Consider the following 26,180-nt stretch of genomic DNA (forward strand, 5'->3'; position numbering starts at 1 on the left):
ATTTCATATCTTTGTACAACTATGGCTATAGGGAGACGCAAATAACAGGCCATGGTGATGAAATGAAAAGTGCTGAAGGTGTTTGTACTAATGTCTTATTGGTGTAATACAACATTTAGAAACATGAGCATTTGCAAACACAAACCCATTCATAAACATCTTATAAACACCTCCTATAGTGTTGAGATATTACATAATATCTGACTGAAAGCAGCCGTTTCACATGGAGGGAAAAAAAATCACAACACTTGGGTTGTTTTTTGTTGTTGCTCAATGTCAGCTGCACATAGTTGGCTGTCTGAGTTGAACTGACTGATCCCTTCCTGTGTTCCCCCTCTCTCTCCCCCCAGCAGGCCCCTCCTAACGCTCCTCCACCAGTAACTCTGAGGACTACTCCCAGTAGTCAGACAAAGGTAGTGTTTATTCTCACTCTCCACCTCCCTACAAAGTCAAGCGGTTTATTACGTTACACACTCAGGGCAAGCAGAGCGGACTGTCCTAATGTCCTCATTCATAACAGGTGCTTTTAAAATACATTTTAAAAAATACCTTTTAAAAACACATGGGCTAATTTGGTCATAAGGCTCAGTCAGACAACAGTCATACTTTCATTGCAGATTCAGCTGCACTTGAAGTATGGGCCTGCTTACCCTGGGTTGTCGATGTAACGTAAATAAAAGCAGCCGCTGCACACGAAAGCCAAATTCCAAGACCAAGGTGCAGACCAAAGGCCATACTGTTATGGCTGAAGCTGCAGGACTAAAGGTAACCGACCCGTCCCGTCCCCTGGACCTTAGCCGCCGGAAGTAGGGGTGCTGAGGGTGCTGCAGCACCCCCTGATTAATCACAATTAAAACATTTCAGCACCCCCACCTCAAAACATCTTCCTGGCGCCGTGCCCTGGATGCCTCTTCCCAGAGCTAAAGAACCGAATCATGTTCTGCGCATGTTTCTTTAGCTCTGCTTTATACACACATTCTCACTTTACTCACTGTCAATCGTGAATGAACATTTTTCAATTTTTACCGGGGAAACATCCATGCAGCATCTGCATGCCAAACATTTGACCTCAATCAGTTTCATGGGAATATATATTTAGATCTGATTGAGTTGTGTATGCTACGTTGTTGTTTTGCATTACAGTTGAAGTCGGAAGTTTACATACACTTAGGTTGGAGTCATTAAAACTCGTTTTTCAACCACTCCACAAATTTCTTGTTAACAAACTATCGTTTTGGCAAGTCAATTAGGACATCTACTTGGTGCATGACACAAGGAATGTTTCCAACAATTGTTTGCAGACAGATTATTTCACTTATAACTCACTGTATCACAATTCCAGTGGGTCAGAAGTTTACATACACTAAGTTGACTGTGCCTTTAAACAGCTTGGAATATTCCAGAAAGAACACCATCCCAAGCCGAAGAACACCATCCCATGTTGTGGGTGTGCTTTGCTGCAGGAGGGACTGGTGCACTTCACAAAATAGATGGCATTATGAGGTAGGAAAACTATGTGGATATATTGAAGCAACATCTGAAGACATCAGTCAGGAAGTTAAAGCTTGGTCGCAAATGGATCTTCCAAATGGACAATGAACCCAAGCATACTTCCAAAGTTGTGGCAAAATGGCTTAAGGACAACAAAGTCAAGGTATTGGATTGGCCATCACAAAGCCCTGACCTCAATCCTATTGAATATGTGTGGGCAGAACTGAAAATGCGTGTGCAAGCAAGGAGGCCTACAAACCTGACCCAGTTACACCAGCTCTGTCAGGAGAAATTGGCCAAAATTCACACAACTTATTGTGGGAAGCTTGTGGAAGGCTACCCAAAACGTTTGACCCAAGTTAAACAATTTAAACGCAATGCTACCAAATACTAATTGAATGTATGCAAACTTCTGACCCACTGGGAATGTGATGAAAGAAATAAAAGCTGAAATAAATAATTCTCTCTACTATTGTTCTGACATGTCACATTCTGAAAATAAAGTGGTGATCCTAACTGACCTAAGACAGGGAATTCTTACGGGGATTAAATGTCAGAAATTATGAAAAACTGAGTTTAAATGTATTTGGCTAAGGTGTATGTAAACTTCCGACTTCAACTGTATGTACAGTGAGCAAATTTCAGATGGTGTTAACAAAGTATAGCCTAGGCCTACCTGTGTTTTGTTTCAATTAAAGCACATATTTTGCCAAGTGGCGCACGCTGTTTGCACAATCATCCTAACATGAGGTGGTGTTTTGCCTCACAGTAACATTCAGACCTGGGTTCAAATACTATTTCAAATATCTCAATTACTTTCACATAGATTTTGAAGTAAGTATTCAGATATTTTAAAAGACAAGTAGTTGAGTATTGTAATGTATTTAGGAATACACCTGGAAAGGATTGGCAGGTATTTGAAAATACTCAAATACACTGACTCAAATGCACTCCGATGCATTTAACCCAGGTATTTGAAAATAGTATTTTAAATAATTATTTGAAAACACTTCCAAAAGAAGACGTTGATTCGGGCCACATTATTTGAAAATACTCAAATACAAAATACACAGAAAACAAGTACTTCAATAACAGATAATCAAATCCACAAGTATTTGATTATTTTGAGCCCAGGTCTGGTAATGTTGTGCTATGCTATTATATTCAGTTCTGTCATGTATAAATACTGTGATTTTGCAGACATTGATTCAGCTTTGATCTAACTTTATTAAACAAGCACCAGTCTCCATTCATCATTGAAATTCACCAGAGTAGCCTGCTCTCTGGGCAGCCGAACGAATCCCTCACATGCGCAGAAGCTTTGGTTGTTTAGCTATCGGGAAGAGGCATCCAGAGAATTTGACAACGCAGCCTGTCCGTACTCTTATAGGTTTAAGTCGGACTTGACTCTTCTGAGTCAACTCTTCTGACCCTCCTTAATCCTTTAGTGCTGTAATTATGTTGCATGTGCTGCAGCAATTCCTTAGTTAAAGCCCCTTATGGGTTTGTTTTTGAAAGCATTATGAATATTATTGAATGTAATGCATGAAAAGCTCTTTATGAATAAAGTTTTTCTGTTTTGTATTGTCTCCTTCCTGCCATGTAGGAGAGGGAGAACACAGTGAGGAGCCAAAGGGCCTGTCGGGGGCAGACCACTGGAAAGGCCCAGCCCCCACCTTGGGGGAGGAGTCCAGGTGAGCTTAGCAGTCCAACATTAAATCACCCTTACAAAGCCTTGCTAGGCCTCTAGACACGTTTATAGACACTAGTACCGACCAATTATACTTTGATTTTACTATTTTCTGTCTTCCAGGGAGGAGGAGTTTGACGAGTACTTTGAGGACATGTTTCTTTGACCACCCTGCCCTTGGATTTCTGCCAGCAAGAGTCAACACGCGGGGAGTCAACACGCGGGAGTCAACACGCGGGGAGTCAACACGCGGGGAGTCAACACGCGGGGAGTCAACACGCGGGGAGTCAACACGCGGGGAGTCAACACGCGGGAGTCAACACGCGGGAGTCAACACGCGGGGAGTCAACACGCGGGAGTCAACACGCAGGAGTCAACATAGATTTGATTGATTTTCTATTAGACGTTGTTGTCTTCATTTATTATTTCAGTTTGTCTGAAGCTAAATAAAATGCAGGTTCTTTTTTAAACCTGAGCTTCTAATTCAACCTCCTGACATTTCATTCTAACTGAAATATAGACTACAATATGCATGAAGTGCCATGTAAGAACCCAGTATCGAAGTGTATTTAGAAAAAGCACAATCCACTAAGAACTCCCAAGAAAGAACAATCTGAAAAGAAAACTAGAGGACGAGAAACATTCAACCACATGAGGTTGGTGGCACCTTAATAGGGGAGGACGGGCTCGTGGTAATGGCTAGAGCGTAATAGGTGGAATGGTATCAAACACATGGTTTCCATGGTTTCTCTGTGTTTGATGCCATTCCATTCGTACCGTTCCAGCCATTATTATGAGCCGTCTTCCCCTCACCAGCCTCCACTGCATTCAACGATGGTAGTAGAGACAGAGACAAAATACAAGCCCAGGCATTGGAAAGTGCATGTATTAACACATCAATATTGTTCCTGTTGGGTTATAGTTCACCAATGTTCTGTATAGGGTTATAGATACCCAGACCATATGAACCAATGTCACTGAGTTCCTCAGATGCTGTAGCACTAGGATTAGGAAGCAGTGCATTATGCCCAACGTTGCTTGGTGTGCTGTTTTCATTAGTGTGTCACTTGCCCAGGGATTAGACACATTGGCTTTAATCACCAGTAACTACTCTTCTATCTGAAGGAGTCCTTAAGTACACTGAGTTAACACATTATAACCGTCCATGATAACCGTCCATTAAATCCGACCATGAGAACCGTCCATGATAACCAACCATGATAATATATACCCTACTACCCCATTAATATACCCTACTACCCCGTTAATATACCCTACTACCCCGTTAATATACCCTACTACCCCACTAATATACCCTACTACCCCGTTAATATACCCTAATACCCCATTAATATACCCTACTACCCCATTAATATACCCTAATACCCCGTTAATATACCCTACTACCCCGTTAATATACCCTACTACCCCGTTAATATACCCTAATACCCCATTAATATACCCTACTACCCCGTTAAAGAGTGTGGATCTCCTTTTACACAGTATTGTAGGCCTGTAGTTCCTACAGGTCACAGACACAGACATAAGGTTGCATTGATTTCATAATCTTTTTCTGAATGGTCTTTGATTGAAAAAATGTCATGCCTAAAATGTACACTGTCTTACATGTGTCATATATTAAATGCAGTATACTGCAAAAATGTGCTTTTTAGCAGGTTTATAGGATGACACAGGATGTAAACACCTCACGCAGACATCACTCAAGGTGCTCACTCAAAGTGTATTGGTCTCGGCAGCACGCCAGTCGGCTGATCTTCTTTTTCCAGGGCTAATCCAGCTTTATAGGGTAATCCCCAAGCACGATACAGGTGCCATGAGGAGGGCTGTCTACTCCAAGGTTCTTCAAGTTCATTCAGCATGTCAATGTGCTAGTCCAGTTCAAGGCAGAGGAGGCTGGTGTGGGGAGCTGTAGGAAGACGGGTAATGGCTGGAATGGAGTTAATGGAACAGTTTCCATGTGCTTGATGTGTTTGCTACCATTCCATTGATTCCATTCCAGCCATTACAATGAGCCCTTCCTCCTATAGCTCCTCCCACCAGCCTCCTCTGTTTCAAGGGTAGTGGGTAAAATTGTTCAAGTGTAAAGAATGTGACAAGAATCCCACAGACTTTGATGTATGCCTTTATTGTGTTAACACATTACATCTTATGACACGTACATACAGTAGAATTCGTTTCATCAGACATCAAACGGGAAATTCTAATCTCTCTCAATGATAACTCCATTGAATTAGTAGATATACATTTTGGGGTCCTTTAAATGTATGCGCAGAATAGAGGAACTCACTTTCCCATATGGCTGTCATAGTGTAAAGCCCTGATCCGAGTGGTCTGCCCTGCCTAGCAGCTTTAGGAACAAAGATTCAGAGAAGCCATTTAAGATGCAGGTTGGCTGTCAAAGCCACTCTTATTGGATTAGTGCTCTTGATTGAGAGGGCACGTTGCATAAGCAACGAATCAAACTCTGCCTGCGTTGTGTTTCCTGCTTACGGCCACTGCCTCCGCAGACGTCTCGGTCACCTGTTACAGTAGGTCGAAAGGAGATGTCTCGGCAGGATTTGTAAGGAGTTATTTTTATGGGAACCCCATTGCAATTCAATCGGGTTCATCAATTAACTTTCTCACTGTTGCGTAAGTACATTTTACACCGGCCCCCAAATGGTCAAACAAAGAAAAGAAGGACTTTGGCCCGCCTGAGATCACATTGGAGGCTGGTACTCCATCAAACAAACATGATGGCCCTCACAAACACTAGATATGATAAGACTTCGGTAGCCTGCTTTATCTACAGTAAGTAGGGTATTTAAAGTTTAAAGCTGTGCAGATCTCGAAAGCTGTCTGGCAAGCAAACTCAATCCCATCAAATCATCTTATGGTCAGGTACTTGAAGACACACGAACCTGATAGAACATTTCCGAGGCTTGCCTCCTTCTAACAAGCAAATTGTAGGTTTAATTTGTACATATTTTACATACATTTCCTATGTGATAAACTACATTTCTTTTGAGAATGCACATACATAATAGCATAATCTACATTTTTGAAAGATTACTGCATTTCAATTTATGATACGCATATGTATAAATAGCAAGTAATATGTATATTACATTTTCAAGTTATTGGGAAAATGTTGCGCAGTTTAAAATTGTACACAGTTTGCAATGGATACCTGATGCTCAAACATGACTTCTAACCAGATCATCAGTTCATAGGATCTAAAGACTCTTAAAATACATCAAGTAGAAAATCTGACAAACAATCCCAAAAATATATATTTTGCATATTAACAAAAATAAACCCTTACAAGGCTCAGAAGAGTGTACACGTTTTCAGCATTGCTACTATATTAACCTTCGGTAAAGTCAATTGTCACTTGCTAAAACACAGTAGCAAGTTTACCTTTTAAGCTTGAGTTATGGGAAGAAGCTTGTGCTCGTACAGCACAGCATTCTAAAGGAACAGTGTCTGTCTCTCTCCTTCTACAGAGTTTGTGTTATCATTTGTACTCATATTTCTTCATAAAAAAATCCTGAGATGAGTATATCAGATATTTAACACTATTCCTGTTCTCATAAAACAGCTCAGTTAGAAAAGTTTGTCCACTGAACTCTCACCCTCATATCTTTATGGACCATCAGAGTGCGGATAAAAATGTACAGCTAATTATTTCCCCGAGCAGAATGTGTCTCAATAAATAGTATTAAATACAGTATATGCCATTTGGCAGATGTTAAGATGTAATGTTTGTTTCATTACATAGATGATGTTAGTTGTCGATTAAGTAGTACCTATGGTTAGTTATCGATTAAGTAGTACCTATAGTTAGTTATCTGTGAAAGATATGCTCTACTTTAACTGTGCTGTGCAGATATGGTAATGCTCCAACTGCTGGTACATCTGTGTTGAGTGTGTTGATCCATCAGGATTGGCTTATCAAGTCCTGAGAATGAGGGGAAGCGATCGAGTCAGCCCAAACAGGGACACAACTTCACACTGACTGCCTGCTGCGCCCAGGGATCGTCCGCCACACGGCAAGGGCAGAGGCACACTCCAGGGGGTTAGGCAATGGTGCAGGTCTTGGACTTTCCCCCCTCTGGGACCTCATCTGCTGTTTAAACAGAAAACCGGACAGCAGGACAGTGAGGCAGCAAGTAGCAACAGCAATGACAAGCATAGCAAGACAAATCAAATCAAAAATTTTGATTGATTTGATAGCAAGACAGGAAGCAGCAAGATAAACAGTAAGAAGACTGTCTTAGTTTGTCTATAACTTAACTTAGGTAACCTTAACACCAAGGTTAGGTAACTTTGTGGCCTGAATGACCACTGGAGCCTTGGCTAGTGTATGCATTGACAAGCCTCAGACACTGTGTCTAAAATAATGGTACTTACTGGTATGGATATTTCTCTGGAGATTTTACAATAGCATTTCTTGCTGGGTTGGGGCCAATTCTGAATTATGTTGCGAATGGTTCTTTAATTCTAATTTAATTCTTGAATTAGAATTGGCCACACCCCACAGGAAGCAGAATTTGAATTGAATTTGAATTAAAGAGGAAATCAGCAGTTGAAACAATAACAAAGCATATTCCCCACCCCTGTTTCGGTAAAAAGCTGAGGCGCTGGAGAAATGTTACCATCCACAATATCAAAATTATACTTTTAACTATGGTTTGAGGCTATATAGTGTTTACATGTACTTTGTTTACAAACATTGGAGTAAAACAAGCTTATATTTTGGGGTTCTGATTGGATACAACAGTTGAGCTAAGCTCATGAGGCATTTATAAGTTATATTCTTCAAGAATCAATGGGTACATCTAATTTAGAAGACATAAAATGGATGTAGCAACTGTAGATTTACCCTTTAAAGGAAGTATATTTCATTCAATGAAATTAAAATGGTTAATTTCTTCTACCCGTCATTACACTGAGTAATACAAAACAAACATTAAGGACACCTTCCTAATAGTGAGTTGCACACATACACAATCATGTCTCAATTGTCTCAAGGCTTAAAAATCCTTCTTTAACCTGTCTCCACCCCTTCATCTACACTCATTGAAGTGGATTTAAAAAGTGACATCAATAAAGGATAATATCTTTCACCTGGATTCACCTGGAAAGAGAAGGTGTTCTTAATGTCTTGTACACTCTGGGTATATTACTTTATTAATCACCGTTTGGGGGATTATTAAAGTACTTTCTTATAATAAATATTTATTTTTACATATGGTGACCAATATTATGTAAACATTAGATCTTTAAAACTTCTTAAATTCAATTAAAAATAGAACTTCAATTCATGACTTGAATTGAAATAAATTCCAAATTGACCCCAACCCTGATTTCTTTGAGACTTGAATGTATTTCAAATGTCACCTGGCGGTGCCTCAAGCTTCTTTTTCTCTTCCTCAATGGCCGCCATCTTGGCGGCGTGGATGTCGGCCAGCTCTTTCCAGTTTTTTAGGTTGATGTTCAGCCCATCAAACATGGGGGTGATCTCTACGTGAAACCTTGAGAATTCCTGTACACAAGTAGACCCCATTTATTGCAAGCATTCACATACCCGGGACTGTCACTCAGCCTGACATATTCCTTTACGGTGCAAACATTCCTGCTGGGGAGTTTATCTGGTGCACACCTAGAGATAGATAAGCCTACTAGGCACTCAGGTGGTCTAAACTGGATGACCCCCTCACTGAAGTTGACATTGATAGTTCACAGAGAAACTGATCTCATTTATTTTTATAAGGATGATTCCGTTTCCAAAAATAAAATGACAAATACCACAAGCTGATTTCTTTCTAATCGATCCCAATGAATTAAGACACAAAAAAATAGGACTTGGTTGAATTTCAACCAGCCAGGCAGTTACCTTGTATACGAACGCACACACAAACTGAATGAAACCGCACTGCATCTTGGGTAACTCCGCTGCACAGTTTCTGTCCATCATGGGCTGAGGACCAATGAACGAGATGGGGTAAGATCAAAACAAACAGAGAACTAACATAAGTTAGTGATTACTCTATAAACATCTATTGTTAAGAAACTGCGGTTTTCTTTCCTAACAAACTCACAATGGGTTGCTGATCGAGAACGGTCCTTTCCAAGTCACCTTGCTCCCAGAACTCAGCTGCGACCATAAGAGCCACCTATGAGGTAGAGAATTGGCAGCAAAGAATGTATCAGTACTAATCTGCACCTCGGAGCTTCCTGTGGTCTATATTGTTTGGAGGAAATGGAAAAGGGGATTTTGTTTTCCTGTGTTGTTTTGTTTCATGACATGGTGGGCAGATATAGTACCCACCTTGCTCTGGACCTCCCATGGTTTGGTGATGGCAGACAAGTCACAACCTGTCATCATCATGGCCCTGACACACAATAAGGGACAGTAAGAGGAATTATTCCAGAATTATACAAGAATCTTAATTAATGTTATACAAGCAACCATAAACTGTGACAATGTGCACTTTAAGAAAAGTGGCCAACTGCCTCAAGTTTGCAATCGCGTAGGAAACCCCCGAGATGGCGGACAGAAGAACATTCCTACTCACATGATAATTTCCTTCCTGATTGGGTTGTTGGATATATGATCGATTTTCTCCTTCTCAGTTTCCATTGGCTCAGTGGCATTCACAATGTTCTGGAACATAGTTCTTTTTCTGGGGGCCAGACCAACAGTCAAATTAGCAGTTTGCACATGAAAAGTGATATTGATTCAGTATATTAAGAAGCAGCTATATCGGAGATAATAACAATTGTAAAAACCCACTTGAAGTACAAGGCCAGGTCAGTGGCAATGATGCAGACGTCAAACAAGTGCTGAACAGTCTCAAACTGACGCTTCTGGAGATTCACAAAGATGTTCAGGCTCTGAAGGAGGAGTAGAGAAAAATGTAAGAGTTCAACTCCCGCAATTGCCTTGTGTACAAACACTGGCCAAAAGTAGTGCACTCTATAGGGAATAGGGTGCCGTTTGGGACACAGTAACCGGAGTCAGGGGTCTCTAACCTCCTCAGCCATGAGCGTCTTGCTATACTCCAAATGGTGCCTCTCCATGATGGAGGATCCGTGCAGTTTGGCTAAAGGCGATCCACTCCTGCAGGTCAGAGAGGGGTAACACCCAATCGTTAGACCCCAAACGGCACATTCCAAACCAATAACAGACAACTACACTGTGATGATTTTAAGAGTGCTTCGAGTGGAGGTTGGCGTTTTTTCCCCCGTCATGCATTTTGTTCTGACAGCAGCTCTGTAGAGTGGTCGCTATCAGGCACAGCCACAAAGTCATAAAATCTGATTTTTAAACCGAACCCTAACCTTAACCCTAACCTTACCCACACTGCTAACCCTAATGCCTAACCCTTTTACAATATAACCAGTTTTGACTTTGCAGCTGGTCTATCTAAGGGGAAATCGCTCAGTTCTGCCACCAAGACAAGACTCATGACAATAAACGTCAATCTGCGCTTTGAATGCTCATAGGTAAACGGAGGGGGTTCTTACTTTGTCTGGTATAAGTTGTTGGTCCCCCTGTGGTCAATATCGTGGCAGAATGCAGCGGCCACCATGGCAAAGGCATCCAGGTCAGAGTAATATTTCCTCAGCCTGCCAGTCTGTGAAGCAAAGGGGCTGATCCATTATATTTTCTCTTATTGTTTTTCTACTTCACAAACAACATCACACCAAAAAATTATCCATTATCACACAAAATGGGAGGGGTGGGGTGATTGATCCATTATCAAACAAAATGGGAGGGGTGGGGTGATCGATCCATTATCAAACAAAATGGGAGGGGTGGGGTGATCGATCCATTATCAAACAAAATGGGAGGGGTGGGGTGATCGATCCATTATCAAACAAAATGGGAGGGGTGGGGTGATCGATCCATTATCAAACAAAATGGGAGGGGCGGGTGATCGATCCATTATCAAACAAAATGGGAGGGGCGGGGTGATCGATCCATTATCAAACAAAATGGGAGGGGTGGGGTGATCGATCCATTATCAAACAAAATGGGAGGGGCGGGGTGATCGATCCATTATCAAACAGTTGGCCCACCTCCCTGACCTACATTAGTGGGCAGCCATTGGTTGGCAGCATCAATGTCTCTAAACAAACATGAACTTTAACTACTCTTCTTTTGGTGAGGTTATCCACTGTCATTCAGGTAAATCGATGTGGGTATCAGGTGATAGTACTGGTGCTGTAGGAGTAAAGGGACTCACCTGTAGAAGACAGAACATGGTCTGGCCCACGTTGAAGCCGTGTCTCCAGTTGTGGTAGGTGATGTCACGGTAACCTTTCCGGACAGTGTACATCCATCGCGTGAGGGTCTGGTTGTACATGGGAAAAGGAAACACTATGACATGAGGGATATTTTAACAATGATCTGTTTGTCACTTTTACCACAAGCTACAGTACATGTACATGTTACCTCAACTACCTCGTACCCCCGCACATTGACTCAGTACCGGTACCACTTGTATGTAGCCTCGTTATTGTTATTTTATTGTTGCTATTTTCTAATTTTATTTGCTAAATTCCTTACTTTTTAACTCTGCATTGTTGGGAAAGGGCTCGTAAGTAAGCATACCACGGTAAAGTCTACACCTGTTGTATTCGGTGCATGTGACAAATAACATCTGATTTGTATGAGCAAACCAGTAAGACATGGCCTAGTAGTTTGACAAAATGAATAAATTGAGTGATGTACAGTTTATACATTGCAATGCATTCTGGGTACATTTACTGTGTAATGCTGAGGTTACAACTAAATAACTACATTCAAATAAACATGATTGTTTTACTAGCCAGGGGCTTCAGGACTGACCTCTGCTGGCACTTTGAACTTCTCCACCACGTTCAGCTCAAAGAAGCAGCGAATTCCACACATGATGAGGCCGTGCTCAGTCACAGGAAAGTCACTGAAGGAGAACAGTAGCAGGTCGACGTCTATGGCCACAGGACAATTTGATCTCTACACAAGGGGAAATGAATAACCAAATATTTATTAACTGCTGAGTCCACTTTCACAGGCAGTTGAAAGTATTATTAACCTGTTCATAATTTCATGTTCTGTGTTTGGTATCATGCCCTTGTCCAAGTTGATCACTCACACCACTCTGCCACATTATCATTGTGTCTCTACCCACTTTCACTGACAGCCTGAAACATGATCCTACCAAGAGTTTGTACATCTCTTTCTGGTCACAGTCCTCTGGTTCCGCATCAAACTTTTCCTTTGTGTTCTGTGGAAAGAGAAAATGTATGTCCCGTGAGGCTAGTTTCCTCTGTGAATCTCCACTGTCTATAAGGTTTAAGATCTAACATATCTCAGGTCTCACCAGGATACTCTGCATTTCTGTGTTGGTGCATCTAGTCTGGCACATGAGCATCTCCTGGGCGATGTCCTTTCTCCACTCCATTCTGTTCAGTCTGTCGTACGTGTCGCAGTTCAACACCGACCATCCCAGGAACTGGGTGAGGGCCTGGAACAATGCAGACAGGTCTTTACCACCTCATACGTCCACAACCCATGACAGGAATGATGAGAGAAGTGGTTGATATGACTGATAGAGAGAAAAGGAGAGAGAGAGCGAGAGAGAGAGAGAGAGAGAGAGATAGAGAGAGAGCACGCAAAAGAGAGAGAGAGAAAAAGAGAGAGAAAGAGAGAGAAAGTGAGAGAGGGAGAGTGAGAGAGAGAGAGCGAGAGAGTGGATGTCTGTGCACTTACCTCTGTGATCTGTTCGTCGTGCTCATCGAATGGTTTACCATCTTTCCTGTTGAAGAAAGTGGCAATACCCACGATTTCTTCCTTTTTGTTGACGATGGGAAGGGACAAGACGTTCTTGATGACGAAACCTGACTCATCCACAGCCTCTTTCTGAAAGACAAAACGGCATGAAGTCGATTCGTAAACGCTTTGAGAATGAGGGCTGGTGGTCGTCTTCAAAGAGCACATGTTACTGATGACTTGATATATTGTAACACCAAGGTCATCCTATACTCAATACCATAGTCCTTACCTGGAACGTGAAGTACTCATCAGCGGCAACGTTCATCATGTTACAAATCTACAGCGGAAGAAGAAGAAGACATATTTCAGTCAAATCACTCCTTTTTCGCAATCAAATGTTTTTTTATTTAGTAATAATATTGCCAGCAAACATGAACACATACATACAAAATTAAGTTACACCCCCACCCCATCCCAATCATAAACAATCCGAGGACCTGAGGGATAAAATTAAATAAACATACATGGATCAATAAATAAATAAATAACAGTCAAATCACTCTCAAAAGTCTCCAATGTACAGTAGGCCCTACATGCTTGTGGAGAGTATATGGTCTGTGGATAATGTATGGACTACATGCACTCTTTCACATCAACTTACAAAGCCGTTCTCTGACACGTAGGTGGGAAGCCCACTCACCAGGGCCCAGTGGTCAATAGGAGGACCCCTACATGAAACAGAGGGAGTAAGACAGTGAGTGATGTGTTTTGGTACTTTCAGACTTTTTTGTTTCTTCAGAAAGCATAATAATGAGTGACTTATGACAAGAAGCTACTGGTACTTACGGTATGACTTTGATTTCCTCTTTGGGTCCTTCTAAGAGATAGTCGATGATCTTGTAGAAGATGACTTCCTGCAGATGCACAGAACAACATTCACTGGCTGTGATTGTGTAATAGACTAGGCAGTAGAGAAAAGAGCAGAGTGCTTTGCGAGAATCATATCAAAGGAAAATGGATGCTTACCCTTCCGTCGGGGGTCTTTGGTCCGCTGTATGGCGGTACGTCTCCCAGCTTCACTGGCCACTCATCGTAGAACTCCTGCAAGAAGAGAGGGAAGACATTAATCAGGACTTCAGTGTTCCCATTTAGAAACCACAGAGGGGGCAGATCCAAAATGGCGTCCATATCAAGACAGTGACAAAACAACAATTTGCCTTAGCATATTATACACTAGTAACAAACCTTCTCTTTGGTCATGTCCAAGAGGCCCACGGAGTATCTTTCACAATTGAGGTAGATTCTCACAGTGTACAGAGCTTTGTGGAACTGTCTCTCAATGTCTGTCAACTCTTCAAATACTTTGCTGGCAGACCACAGAAGGACCTAGTGAAACAAGGGGAGAATAATATATGTTGTTGTTGTTTTTTCAATGGGGAAACGGTTCTAATGGTTGAGTCATGAATTGCATGGTAAAACACGGCTTTACAGGAAACTTTAACTGATATGATGATATAGTATGATGATCATTGATACACGGTGCATTTGTAAAGTATTGTAAAGTAAGACTTTTTCCACATTTTGTTACGTTATAGCCTTATTCTAAAATGGATTAAATAGTTTTGTTTTTTTCCTCATCAATCTACACACAATACCCCATAATGACAAAGAAAAAACTGTTTTTTTAGAAATGTTTTTGCAAATTTATAAAAAATAAAATAAAAAATGAAATATCACATTTACATAAGTATTCAGACCCTTTACTCATTACTTTGTTGAAGCACCTTTGGCAGCGATTACTGCCTCGAGTTCCTTGGGTAGGACGCTACAAGCTTGGCATATCTGTATTTGGGGAGTTTCTTCCATTCTTCTCTGCAGATCCTCTCAAGCTCTGTCAGGTTGCTGCACAGCTATTTTCAGGTATCTTCAGAGATGTTTGATCGGGTTCAAGTCCGGGCTCTGGCTGGACCACTCAAGGACATTCAGAGACTTGTCCTGAAGCCACTCCTGCGTTGTCTTGGTTGTTTGCTTAGGATCGACGTCCTGTTGGAAAGTGAACCTCGCCCCAGTCTGAGGTCCTGAGCACTCCGGAACAGGTTTTCATCAAGGATCTCTCTGTACTTTTCTCTGTTCGTCTTTCCCTTGATCCTGACTAGTCTCCCACTCCCTGCCGCTGAAAACCATACCCACAGCATGATGCTGCCGCCACCATGCTTCACCGTAGGGATGGTGCAAGGTTTCCTCCAGACGTGATGGATGGCCTTCCCTGTAGCTCAGTTGGTAGAGCATGGTGTTTGCAACACCAGGGTTGTGGGTTTGATTCCCACGGGGGGCCAGCACAGGAAAAAAAACAAAACATGTATGAAATGTATGCATTCACTACTGTAAGTCGCTCTGGATAAGAGCGTCTGCTAAATGACTCAAATGTAAATGTCAAATGCATTCAGGACAAAGAGCTCAATCTTGGTTTCATCAGACCAGATAATCTTGTTTCTCATTTTCTGAGAGTCCTTTAGGTGCCCTTTTGGCAAACTCCAAGTGGGCTGTATGTGCCTTTTGCTGAGGTGTGGCTTCCGTCTGGCCACTCTACCATAAAGGCCTGATTGGTGGAGTGCTGCAGAGATGGTTGTCCTTCTGGAAAAACCCATCGGGTTCTTGGTCACCTCCCTGACCAAGGCCCTTGTCTCCTGATTGCTCAGTTTGGCCGGGCGGCCAGCTATAGGAAGAGTCTTGGTGGATCCAAACTTCTTTCATTTAAGAATGATGGAGGCTACTGTGTTTTTGGGGACCTTCAACGCTGTAAAAATGTTTTTTGGTACCCTTTTCCAGATCTGTGCCTCGACACAATCCTGTCTCAAACCTCATGGCTTGGTTTTTGCTCTGACATGCACTGTCAACTGTGGTACCTTATATAGACAGGTGTGTGCCTTTCGAAATCATGTCCAATCAATTGAATTACCCACAAGTGGACTCCAATCAAGTTGTAGAAACATCACAAGGATGATCAATGGAAACAGGATGCACTTGAGCTCAATTTCGAGTCTCATAGCAAAGGGTCTGAATACTTTTGTGAATAAGGTATTTCTGTTTTTTATTTTTAATACATTTGCAAACATTTCTAAAAACCTGTTTTCATCATAATGGGGTAATGTGTGTAGATTGATAAGGATTTAAAAAAAAATATCAATTTTAGAATAAGGCTGTAATGTAACAAAATGTAGAAAAGGGGAAGGTTTCTGAATACTTTCCGAATGCACTGTATGACTGATACATTACACTACTCTTCGTATTCTTCAAACACTAATAGCAAATTGCCTTGGTGAACTTTGTCTTTGTAGTCAAGGGCCAGCATGATTGACACAGTTGATAACAGCTCATGTTGAATGGTGGGATTCACTGGATTCTTACCTGACCTTTCCTGGATTCCACGTTGAACATGTATGCAGTGTGATGCTGCGTGGCAATGACTTGGGCAAAGACCAAGTACTTGTTCCAGAGCTGAGAACCAAATTAGATTAAATCAATTCTCAGTTCAGCAAACAGGCATTCATCTGATGCGATGTCCTCCAGACTACTGATGCCATACACCCCTCACATTGTGCTAACAATGAATATGCAGTATTGCCACCTCTCTTGATCTAGAGAGCCCCTGGTAGTTTCATTGCAGTATTAGCATGGCTTTAAAAGTAATATTGATTATTAGGGCAATGTAGGCTATACAGTGTATGTATATGTCATGTATCATGTGAATTGTGCTATTATGTATTAATCGTATGGTTTTTGAAAGGTATTTTCATAAAGACTAATACTGAGAAACCTTTCTAAGAGTGGTATTTGCTTTTGAGAGCTCAGGACTTACTTCCTCATCGGCTTTTGAGAATTCTTCAGCCCCAATTTTGTTTAGTGCCATGGCAACACCAAGGCATTCCTTATCAGCCATCATGGGGAATGAGAGCATGTTTTTGGTTTTGTATCCTGTCTGCTTGTCCACAAAGTCACTGAAGCGGTTATTCTGGAAGTGAAATAAAGTATATTGGATCAAGACATTAGTCGCGTTCACACTGCAATAAGCCCAAGGCTAACAGCCTCCTTAGCCCTGAGTTAAGAGAATGCCGTGTGTAAAGGTCTACTGAGCACACAGTCACTAGACAAAAAACGTCCCTCTGCTTGCTATGGTTTTTGTAACCTGCACATTATGGATGTCATTGAAATGCCACAATTCTATTACCATTATCTCGAGAGTAATAAGAATGCTTTTCAAATCACTGGAAAAATCATGGGCTAATCAAAGTAGACAAATGATGGACCTCTTCTGGCTAACAAAGCCCAGATTGAACCCCTACTTGAATTCTGTAGTTAATTTAAACATTCAGTAGGGTGTTCATGCAGAAATATATGTTGACCAATTACAACATTTATCTTCAGTCATCCCCAGTTTAACATAAACAGTTTTACAATCATAAAACTGGACATTTCTGTTTTGAATATGATAAAATATGAAATGAACTAAAGAATAAAATACTATGTAGAGAAATTAATGCAGGCCTATGCAATTAATTCATGACAAATTAACCAGAATAACGACAGTTTCATGGCTTCTGGAGGTGAAAGGGATTTTCTGCACTATATAGAGGGATAACAACCATGACACATGGGCCACATTAACATTTAAAATGCATCCCTTATTCAATGATACATGTCATTTCACCGCATACTTGGTGAAAGGAACTAATCAAAGTTTGCATTGGTCAGACTTCTGGACTCAGATAATCAATGCCAGACGACTATAGGCAACACCTTCAAAAAATTCCATGAAAGTGAATTTAACAAAAATAGACGACACAGAGAACAGACAAATATGAACACTTTGTGCTTCTTTAATTATCTTCTCAAATCTGCATCAGTTCAAATGTCAAACTTATGTGTGAAACGAATGACTTTAATTTTTTTATCCAGCGTCTCCATTTATCTGCCAAGAACAGTGTGCATACAGAACAAGTGTGAATATATTGGGATTGCTTTTGGTAACATTTTACGCCCGCTTTGGCGCGTGTACCCATTTTATATGCGCTTTGGCGCTTGGGCACCTGCTGACAATGGCACTTACCTTTGTAACATCCGGAATGTTTTGCATCTTTTTGGAGTGCGCTGTGTATCCAACTACACCCATATCGATTGGAAACACAATCTCATTAGCGGGGTTGACTAGGTTTTCTTCGTATTTGGAGGTAGGGGTGACATTGAAGAGCGTCGTTGTAAGCTCGGGTATTCCATTTCTAGCTCGAAGACCAAAGTAACTGCACCGGTCGGCGTTCAAAATCAAGCAAACTCTCTGCAGGACCTTGTGCAATACCTTTTCCATAACGATTTGCGATTGCATTTCTTTGACCAGGTCATAGATGATGTTGGCCTCCTGAATTTGGGAGACATCTTTGAAGGACGATTGATCTTTGAGATTTTCTGCGAACGTTTTCGCGATCACTTCCGTGCTCAACTTTTTGTCAAAGTACTCTTTGGCGAACTGGGGATTGTTCTCCAGGTACTTCTCCACACTATCCTTGTCTCCCATTTTGAATTGATCTCGTTTGCCTCCCTTCTCTCACAGACGCATCACCCGGAAAAGTCGCAAAGTGTAAACGGTGGGTAGTTAGTGGCCTCCGTTTGCACCGACGTGCATCCTCTGCTGTGGTGCTGGACAAATCACCAAAACGTCCTTTACTCTGCTACAAGCTGACAGAATGTAGTGGCTTAGAGACTGAAAGGATAAGAGGGGCCGCTAATTAATGTGACATCATGACATTAAAGCCCTAAGCTTTCTTAACCTGCAAATCCCAACACAGTTCATTTTATATTGGACAATCCAATCTGAGTCAAGCAAGGCAGGTTGTTTTGGCGCGCTATCTCCCTACTGCAGCTGTGGTAGAGAATGTTCATTCTGGGACAGAATTGTTGACTCATCAAATATACTATCCACCCAATATGCCCTCTTGAGTAGAAAGTAGTTGGACAGTTGACCTAAAGGAACAACTCTTCAGTTCTCCACTATAGTTCCAAGCAAACATTTGAGAAAGGTTTGTGGGGGGGTCATGTAAGTAATAGCTGGTCCCAGCCTCCCCACCACAGAACTCTCTCTCACAGGGATTTGTTTTCATAAGAATTGCCCTACCTATATGTACAGTCAAAGTGAAGACAAATGCCAAGTAGGTAGGTTAAATGCATCAGTGAAGCAATTCAAAAAGGAGCTAAATTAAATGAGTTCCCTCTGTAATGTTTTTGACCAGTCCATTTTTCCTTGGTACAGATCCAGTGTAGTAAACATACAGTGGAACAAAAGAAACCTGGGACAAGTCTTTTTATGGATGTGTGCATACCACCCCACTAAAACATTGTTAAACCTACTGCATTATGTCCACAGTGTTGGGAGAAGTACTTGATCTTAATGACCTCAATCTCACTGTCATAGGGCAGTCTGGAAGCCTTGCCAAGTGAGGAGAATCAGAGTTCTGAGAAAGATGGTCCTATTGTAACCCTATCACACAGTCTGGCAAGGCAGGACAGGGAGAGTTTCTCTGTCTATTTTCACATGTGGGATTAAGACTGGCCCATAATGTGTTTACGGGGAACAATGGGTCATTCTCTCTCCCAGCCAACACAGCAAGCCACTGAATTCTAGTCAGAGAGCGAGGCAATAAAAGATCTGTATCAATGGGACTCGGCAGTCTAAATCCCTTATTAAGTAAAAGTGATTAGTGGGATGTCCTCCCTGACAGAGAAAGAGAGAGACAGGGCCTGGCCTTGTACAGTGGAATGGATTAGTCACATGGACACCCTACCTAGGAGTTAATCTCATTTTTTAAAAACATTTTTTATTTCACCTTTATTTCACCAGGTAGGCAAGTTGAGAACAAGTTCTCATTTACAATTGCGACCTGGCCAAGATAACGCAAAGCAGTTCGACACATACAACAACACAGAGTTACACATGGAGTAAAACAAACATACAGTCAATAATACAGTAGAAAAATAAGTCTATATACAATGTGAGCAAATGAGGTGAGATAAGGGAGATAAAGGCAAAAAAGGCCATGGTGGCGAAGTAAATACAATATAGCAAGTAAAACACTGGAACGGTAGATTTGCAGTGGAAGAAAGTGCAAAGTAGAAATATAAATAATGGGGTGCAAAGGAGCAAAATAAAAAAAAACAGTAGGGAAGAGGTAGTTGTTTGGGCTAAATTATAGATGGGCTATGTACAGGTGCAGTAATCTGTGAGCTGCTCTGACAGCTGGTGCTTAAAGCTAGTGAGGGAGATAAGTGTTTCCAGTTTCAGAGATTTTTGTAGTTCGTTCCAGTCATTGGCAGCAGAGAACTGGAAGGAGAGGTGGCCGAAGGAGGAATTGGCTTTGGGGGTGACCAGAGAGATATACCTGCTGGAGCGCGTGCTACAGGTGGGTGCTGCTATGGTGACCAGCGAGCTGAGATAAGAGGGGACTTTACCTAGCAGGGTCTTGTGGATGACCTGGACCCAGTGGGTTTGACAACGAGTATGAAGCGAGGGCCAGCCAACGAGAGCGTACAGGTCGCAGTGGTGGGTAGTATATGGGGCTTTGGTGACAAAATGGATGGCACTGTGATAGACTGCATCCAATTTATTGAGTAGGGTATTGGAGGCTACACTCGGCCTTGTCCCGGGATGGTATGTTGGTGGTTGGAGATATCCCTCCAGTGGTGTGGAGGCTGTGCTTTGGCAAAGTGGGTGGGGTTATATCCTAGCTGTTTGGCCCTGTCCGGGGGGTTTCATCGGATGGGGCCACAGTGTCTCCTGACCCCTCCTGTCTCAGCCTCCAGTATTTATGCTGCAGTAGTTTGTGTCGGGGGGGCTAGGGTCAGTCTGTCACATCTGGAGTATTTCTCTTGTCTTTTCCGGTGTCCTGTGTGAATTTAAATATGCTCTCTCTAACTCTCTCTTTCTCTTTCTTTCTTTCTCTCGGAGGACCTGAGCCCCTTGCTGTCCCCAGTTCACCTGGCCGTGCTGCTGCTCCAGTTCCAACTGTTCTGCCTGCAGCTATGGAACCCTGACCTGTTCACCGGACGTGCTACCTGTCCCAGACCTGTTGTCCCAGACCTGCTGGAACCCTGACCTATTCACCGGACGTGCTACCTGTCCCAGACCTGCTGTTTTCAACTCTCTAGAGACAGCAGGAGCGGTAGAGATACTCTCAAAGATATTCTATGAAAAAGCCAACTGACACTTACTCTTGTGTTACTGACTTGTTGCACCCTCGACAACTACCATGATTATTATTATTTGACAATGCTGGTCATTTATGAACATTTGAACATCTAGGCCATGTGCTGTTATAATCTCCACCCGGCACAGCCAGAAGAGGACTGGCCACCCCTCATAGCATGGTTCCTCTCTAGGTTTCTTCCTAGGTTTTGGCCTTTCTAGGGAGTTTTTCCTAGCCACCGTGCTTCTACACCTGCATTGCTTGCTGTTTGGGGTTTTAGGCTGGGTTTCTGTACAGCACTGTGATATCATCTGATGTAAGAAGGGCTATATAAATACATTTGATTTGATTTTGATTTGATATTTTGTAAATTACATTGCCGAAGTCGAGGATCGGTAGGATGGTCAGTTTTACAAGGGTATGTTTGGCAGCATGAGTGAAGGATGCTTTGTTGCGAAATAGGAAGCCAATTCTAGATTTAGGTTTGGATTGGAGGTGTTTGATGTGAGTCTGGAAGGAGAGTTTACAGTCTAACCAGACACCTAGGTATTTGTAGTAGTCTACATATTCTAAGTCAGAACCGTCCAGAGTAGTGATGCTGGACGGGCGGGCAGGTGCAGGCAGCGATCGGTTGAAGAGCATGCATTTAGTTTTACTTGTATTTAAGAGCAGTTGGAGGCCACGGAAGGAGAGTTGTATGGCATTGAAGCTCGTCTGGAGGGTTGTTAACACAGTGTCCAAAGAAGGGCCAGAAGTATACAGAATGGTGTCGTCTGCGTAGAGGTGGATCAGAGACTCACCAGCATCAAGAACGACATCATTGATGTATACAGAGAAGAGAGTCGGCCCAAGAATTTAACCCTGTGGCACCCCCATAGAGACTGCCAGAGGTCCGGACAACAGGCCCTCCAATTTGACACACTGAACTCTATCAGAGAAGTAGTTGGTGAACCAGGCGAGGCAATCATTTGAGAAACCAAGGCTATTGAGTCTGCCGATGAGGATGTGGTGATTGACAGAGTCGAAAGCCTTGGCCAAGTCAATGAATACGGCTGCACAGTATTGTTTCTTATCGATGGCAGTTAAGATATCATTTAGGACCTTGAGCGTAGCTGAGGTGCACCCATGACCAGCTCTGAAACCAGATTGCATAGCGGAGAAGGTGCGGTTGGATTCGAAATAGTCGGTAATCTGTTTGTTGACTTGGCTTTCGAAGACCTTTGAAAGGCAGGGTGGGATAGATATAGGTCTGTAGCAGTTTGGGTCATGAGTGTCCCCCCCTATGAAGAAGGGGATGAGCGCAGCTGCTTTCCAATCTTTGGGAATCTCAGATGACATGAATGAGAGGTTGTACAGGCTAGTAATAGGGGTTGCAACAATTTCGTCAGATAATTTTAGAAAGAAAGGGTCCAGATTGTCTAGCCCGGCTGATTTGTAGGGGTCCAGATTTTGCAGCTCTTTCAGAACGTCAGCTGACTGGATTTGGGAGAAGGAGAAATGGGGAGGCTTGGGCGAGTTGCTGTGGGGGGTGCAGTGCTGTTGACCGGGGTAGGGGTAGCCAGGTGGAAAGCATGGCCAGCCGTAGAAAAATGCTTATTGAAATTCTCAATTATAGTGGATTTATCGGTGGTGACAGAGTTTCCTAACCTCAGTGCAGTGGGCAGCTGGGAGGAGGTGCTCTTATTCTCCATGGACTTTACAGTGTCCCAGAACCTTTTTGAGTTTGTGTTGCAGGAAGCAAATTTCTGCAACACAAACTGCCTGTGTATATTGGTTTCTAACATCCCTGAAAAGTTGCATATCACGGGGGCTGTTCGATGCTAATGCAGAACGCCACAGGATGTTTTTGTGTTGGTTAAGGGCAGTCAGGTCTGGAGAGAACCAAGGGCTATATCTGTTCCTGGTTCTACATTTCTTGAATGGGGCATGCTTATTTAAAATAGTGAGGACGGCATTTAAAAAAAATAACCAGGCATCCTCTACTGACGGGATGAGGTCAATATCCTTCCAGGATACCCAGGCCAGGTCGATTAGAAAGGCCTGCTCACTGAAGTGTTTCAGGGAGCGTTTGACAGTGATGAGTGGAGGTCGTTTGACCGCTGACCCATTACGGATGCAGGCAATGAGGCAGTGATCGCTGAGATCTTTGTTGAAAACAGCAGAGGTGTATTTAGAGGACAAGTTGGTTAGGATGATATCTATGAGGGTGCCCGTGTTTACGGCTTTGGGGTGGTACCTGGTAGGTTCATTGATAATTTGTGTGAGATTGAGGGCATCAAGCTTAGATTGTAGGATGACTGGGGTGTTAAGCATGTCACAGTTTAGGTCACCTAGCAGCACAAGCTCTGAAGATAGATGGGGGGCAATCAGTTCACATATGGTGTCCAGAGCACAGCTGGGGGCAGAGGGTGGTCTATAGCAGGCGGCAACGGTGAGAGACTTGTTTTTAGAGAGGTGGATTTTTAAAAGTAGAAGTTCAAATTGTTTGGGTACAGACCTTGATAGTAGGACAGAACTCTGCAGGCTATCTCTGCAGTAGATTGCAACACCGCCCTTTTTGGCTGTTCTATCTTGTCTGAAAATGTTGTAGTTAGGGATGGAGATTTCAGAGTTTTTGGTGGGCTTCCTAAGCCAGGATTTAGACACGGCTACGACATCCGGGTTGGCAGAGCGTGCTAAAGCAGTGAATAAAACAAACTTAGGGAGGAGGCTTCTAATGTTAACATGCATGAAACCAAGGCTATTACTGTTACAGAAGTCATCAAAAGAGAGCACCTGGAGAATTGGAGTCTAGCTAGGCACTGCAGGGCCTGGATTCACCTCTTCATCGCCAGAGGAACAGAGGAGGAGTAGGATAAGGGTACGGCTAAAAGCTATGAGAATTGGTCGTCTAGGACGTCCGGAACAGAGAGTAAAAGGAGCAGGTTTCTGGGGGCGATAAAATAGCTTCAAGGTATAATGTACAGACAAAGGTATGGCAGGATGTGAATACAGTGGAGGTAAACCTAGACATTGAATGATGATGAGAGAGATATTGTCTCTAGAAACATCATTGAAACCAGGTGATGTGTGGGTGGTAGAACTGAAAGGTTGAATGAAGAAAAAAAAAACATGTGGTAATAACGTCACTGGCTGCAATGAGACGAATAGGGAAACAACAATAGACTAGATACATAAAGTCTGCAATCAATTTGGATTGGTTGTGTTCAAAAAGTGATCCCATTCCATCAAATCCCACGGTCTGTCATTGCAGTGGTGTGTGAACCGGCTGCTGCTTGTCAGTTCTGTTAGGGTCAACAGACTCCAAGTGGAGAACAAGCAGCACTGTGTCCAGAAAGGCAGCCACACCAACCAGGTTACTTGTGTTGATATAAAACATGTGGAGGACTTTCCCTCAATCACCATCTGCTACTGATTAATCAGCCTTCCCCTATCATCACCTTTCCACATTGTAGATCCCTGATCGGATGCAGCTTGGCGAAGATCGTTGTGGTTGGTTGTAAACAAGCCTCACAGGTGACTGTAACCAACCTGATGGATTGAACAGTTGGGGGTGTACCACAAAGTTACAAAACACCTCGTGAAGTTACAAAACATTCATTATACGCGTCGCCCTGCCCCTTAAAGATAATTTATATATACATACAGTGCATTTGGAAAATATTCAGACCCCTTGACTTTTTCCACATTTTGTTACGTTACAGCCTTATTCTAAAATTGATTAAATAGTCCCCCCCCCCCCACTCATCAATTTACACACAATACCCAAAAATGACAAAGCAAAAACAGGTTTATATACAGTTTTGCAAATTTATTAAAAAAAAAACTGAAATATCACGTTTACATAAGTATTCAGACCCTTTACTCATTACTTTGTTGAAGCCCCTTTGGCAGCGATTACAGCCTCGAGCATTCTTGGGTATGAGACAGTAAGCTTGACACACCTGTATTTGGGGAGTTCCTCCCATTCTTCTCTGTAGATCTTCTTAAGCTCTGTCAGGTTGGATGGGGAGCGTTGCTGCACAGCTATTTTCAGGTCTCTACAGAGATGTTCAATCAGGTTCAAATCCAGGCTCTGGCTGGGCCAGTCAAGGACATTCAGAGACTTGTCCTGAAGCCACTCCTGCCTTGTCTTGGCTGTGTGCTTAGGGTCATTGTCCTGTTGGAAGGTGAACCTTCGCCCCAGTCTGAGGTCCTGAGCGCTCTGGAGCAGGTTTTCATCAAGAATCTCTCTGTTCTTTGCTCCGTTCATCTTTCCCTTGATCCTGACTAGTCTCCAAGTCCCTGGGGATGATGCCAGGTTTCCTCCAGATGTGACGCTTGGCATTCAGGCCAAAGAGTTCAATCTTGGTTTCATCAGACAAGATTATCTTGTTTCTCATGGTCTGAGAGTTCTTTAGGTGTCTTTTAGCAAACTCCAAGTGGGCTGTCATGTGCCTTTTACTGAGGAGTGGCTTCCGTCTGTCCATTCTACCATAAAGGCCTGATTGGTGGAGTGCTGCAGAGATGGTTGGCCTTCTGGAAGGTTCTCCTATCTCTACAGAGGAACTCTGGAACTCTGGCAGAGTGACCATCGGGTTCTTGGTCACCTCCCTGACCAAAGCCCTTATCCTTCAATTGCTCAGTTTGCTCAGTTCCAATCTTATTCCATTTAAGAATGATGGAGGGCACTGGCATCTTGGGGACCGTCAATGCAGCAGAATTGTTTTGGTACCCTTCCCCAGATCTGTGCCTCGACACAATCCTGTTTCGGAGCTAACCAGACAATTCCTTTGACCTTATGGCTTGCTTTTTGCTATGACATGCACTGTCAACTGTGGGACCTTAAATAGACAGGTGTGTGCCTTTTCAAATCATGTCCAATCAATTGAATTTACCACAGGTGGACTCCAATCAAGTTATAGAAACATCTCAAGGATGATCAATGGAAACAGGATGCACCTGAGCTCAATTTAGAGTTTCATAGCAAAGAATCTGAATAGATCGGTAAATAAGGTATTTC

General features: G+C 42.6%; 1 protein-coding gene and 1 long non-coding RNA gene across 3 annotated transcripts; one reads left to right on the forward strand and one right to left on the reverse strand.

Moving 5' to 3' along the window:
• Positions 1–348: 348 nt before the first annotated feature.
• Positions 349–4,811, forward strand: LOC106578984 (uncharacterized). The gene is made up of 3 exons (XR_001322558.2): positions 349–413; positions 3,098–3,185; positions 3,305–4,811. It is a non-coding gene; the product is annotated as an uncharacterized lncRNA (long non-coding RNA).
• A 497-nt stretch (positions 4,812–5,308) lies between these two features.
• Positions 5,309–18,835, reverse strand: LOC106578975 (cone cGMP-specific 3',5'-cyclic phosphodiesterase subunit alpha'). Of its 2 annotated transcripts, none has more exons than XM_014158331.2 (22): positions 18,055–18,835; positions 16,807–16,959; positions 16,356–16,445; positions 14,193–14,333; positions 13,974–14,048; positions 13,794–13,861; positions 13,609–13,675; positions 13,237–13,284; positions 12,945–13,094; positions 12,556–12,699; positions 12,394–12,459; positions 12,042–12,188; positions 11,437–11,544; positions 10,715–10,824; positions 10,220–10,307; positions 9,981–10,081; positions 9,763–9,870; positions 9,516–9,579; positions 9,286–9,360; positions 9,081–9,164; positions 8,585–8,729; positions 5,309–7,307 (listed from the first exon to the last, which is right to left on the reverse strand). In XM_014158331.2, exons 1-22 carry the CDS (start codon positions 18,514–18,516, stop codon positions 7,261–7,263), a joined length of 2,541 nt encoding a protein of 846 aa, XP_014013806.1. In that variant the 5' UTR covers positions 18,517–18,835; the 3' UTR covers positions 5,309–7,260. The 2 variants fall into 2 exon arrangements, with proteins under 2 accessions (XP_014013806.1, XP_014013805.1); XM_014158330.2 differs by having other exon boundaries at positions 5,309–7,310; positions 18,055–18,834.
• Positions 18,836–26,180: the final 7,345 nt, after the last annotated feature.

This window comes from Salmo salar, chromosome ssa19 (assembly GCF_905237065.1).
Source record: "Salmo salar chromosome ssa19, Ssal_v3.1, whole genome shotgun sequence".
Classification (NCBI taxonomy): Eukaryota; Metazoa; Chordata; class Actinopteri; order Salmoniformes; family Salmonidae; genus Salmo; species Salmo salar.

What these genes read in the sequence shown, in the direction of transcription:
- LOC106578975 (XM_014158330.2), bottom strand. Translation starts at nt 18,516, where the DNA reads ATGGGAGACAAGGATAGTGTGGAGAAGTACCTGGAGAACAATCCCCAG. An exon ending in AGACGCTCATGGCTGAGGAG is followed by an intron (nt 10,082 to 10,219) that starts GTTAGAGACCCC and finishes CTCCTCCTTCAG; the next exon opens with AGCCTGAACATCTTTGTGAA. An exon ending in ATCAGGAAGGAAATTATCAT is followed by an intron (nt 9,580 to 9,762) that starts GTGAGTAGGAAT and finishes ATTGTGTGTCAG; the next exon opens with GGCCATGATGATGACAGGTT.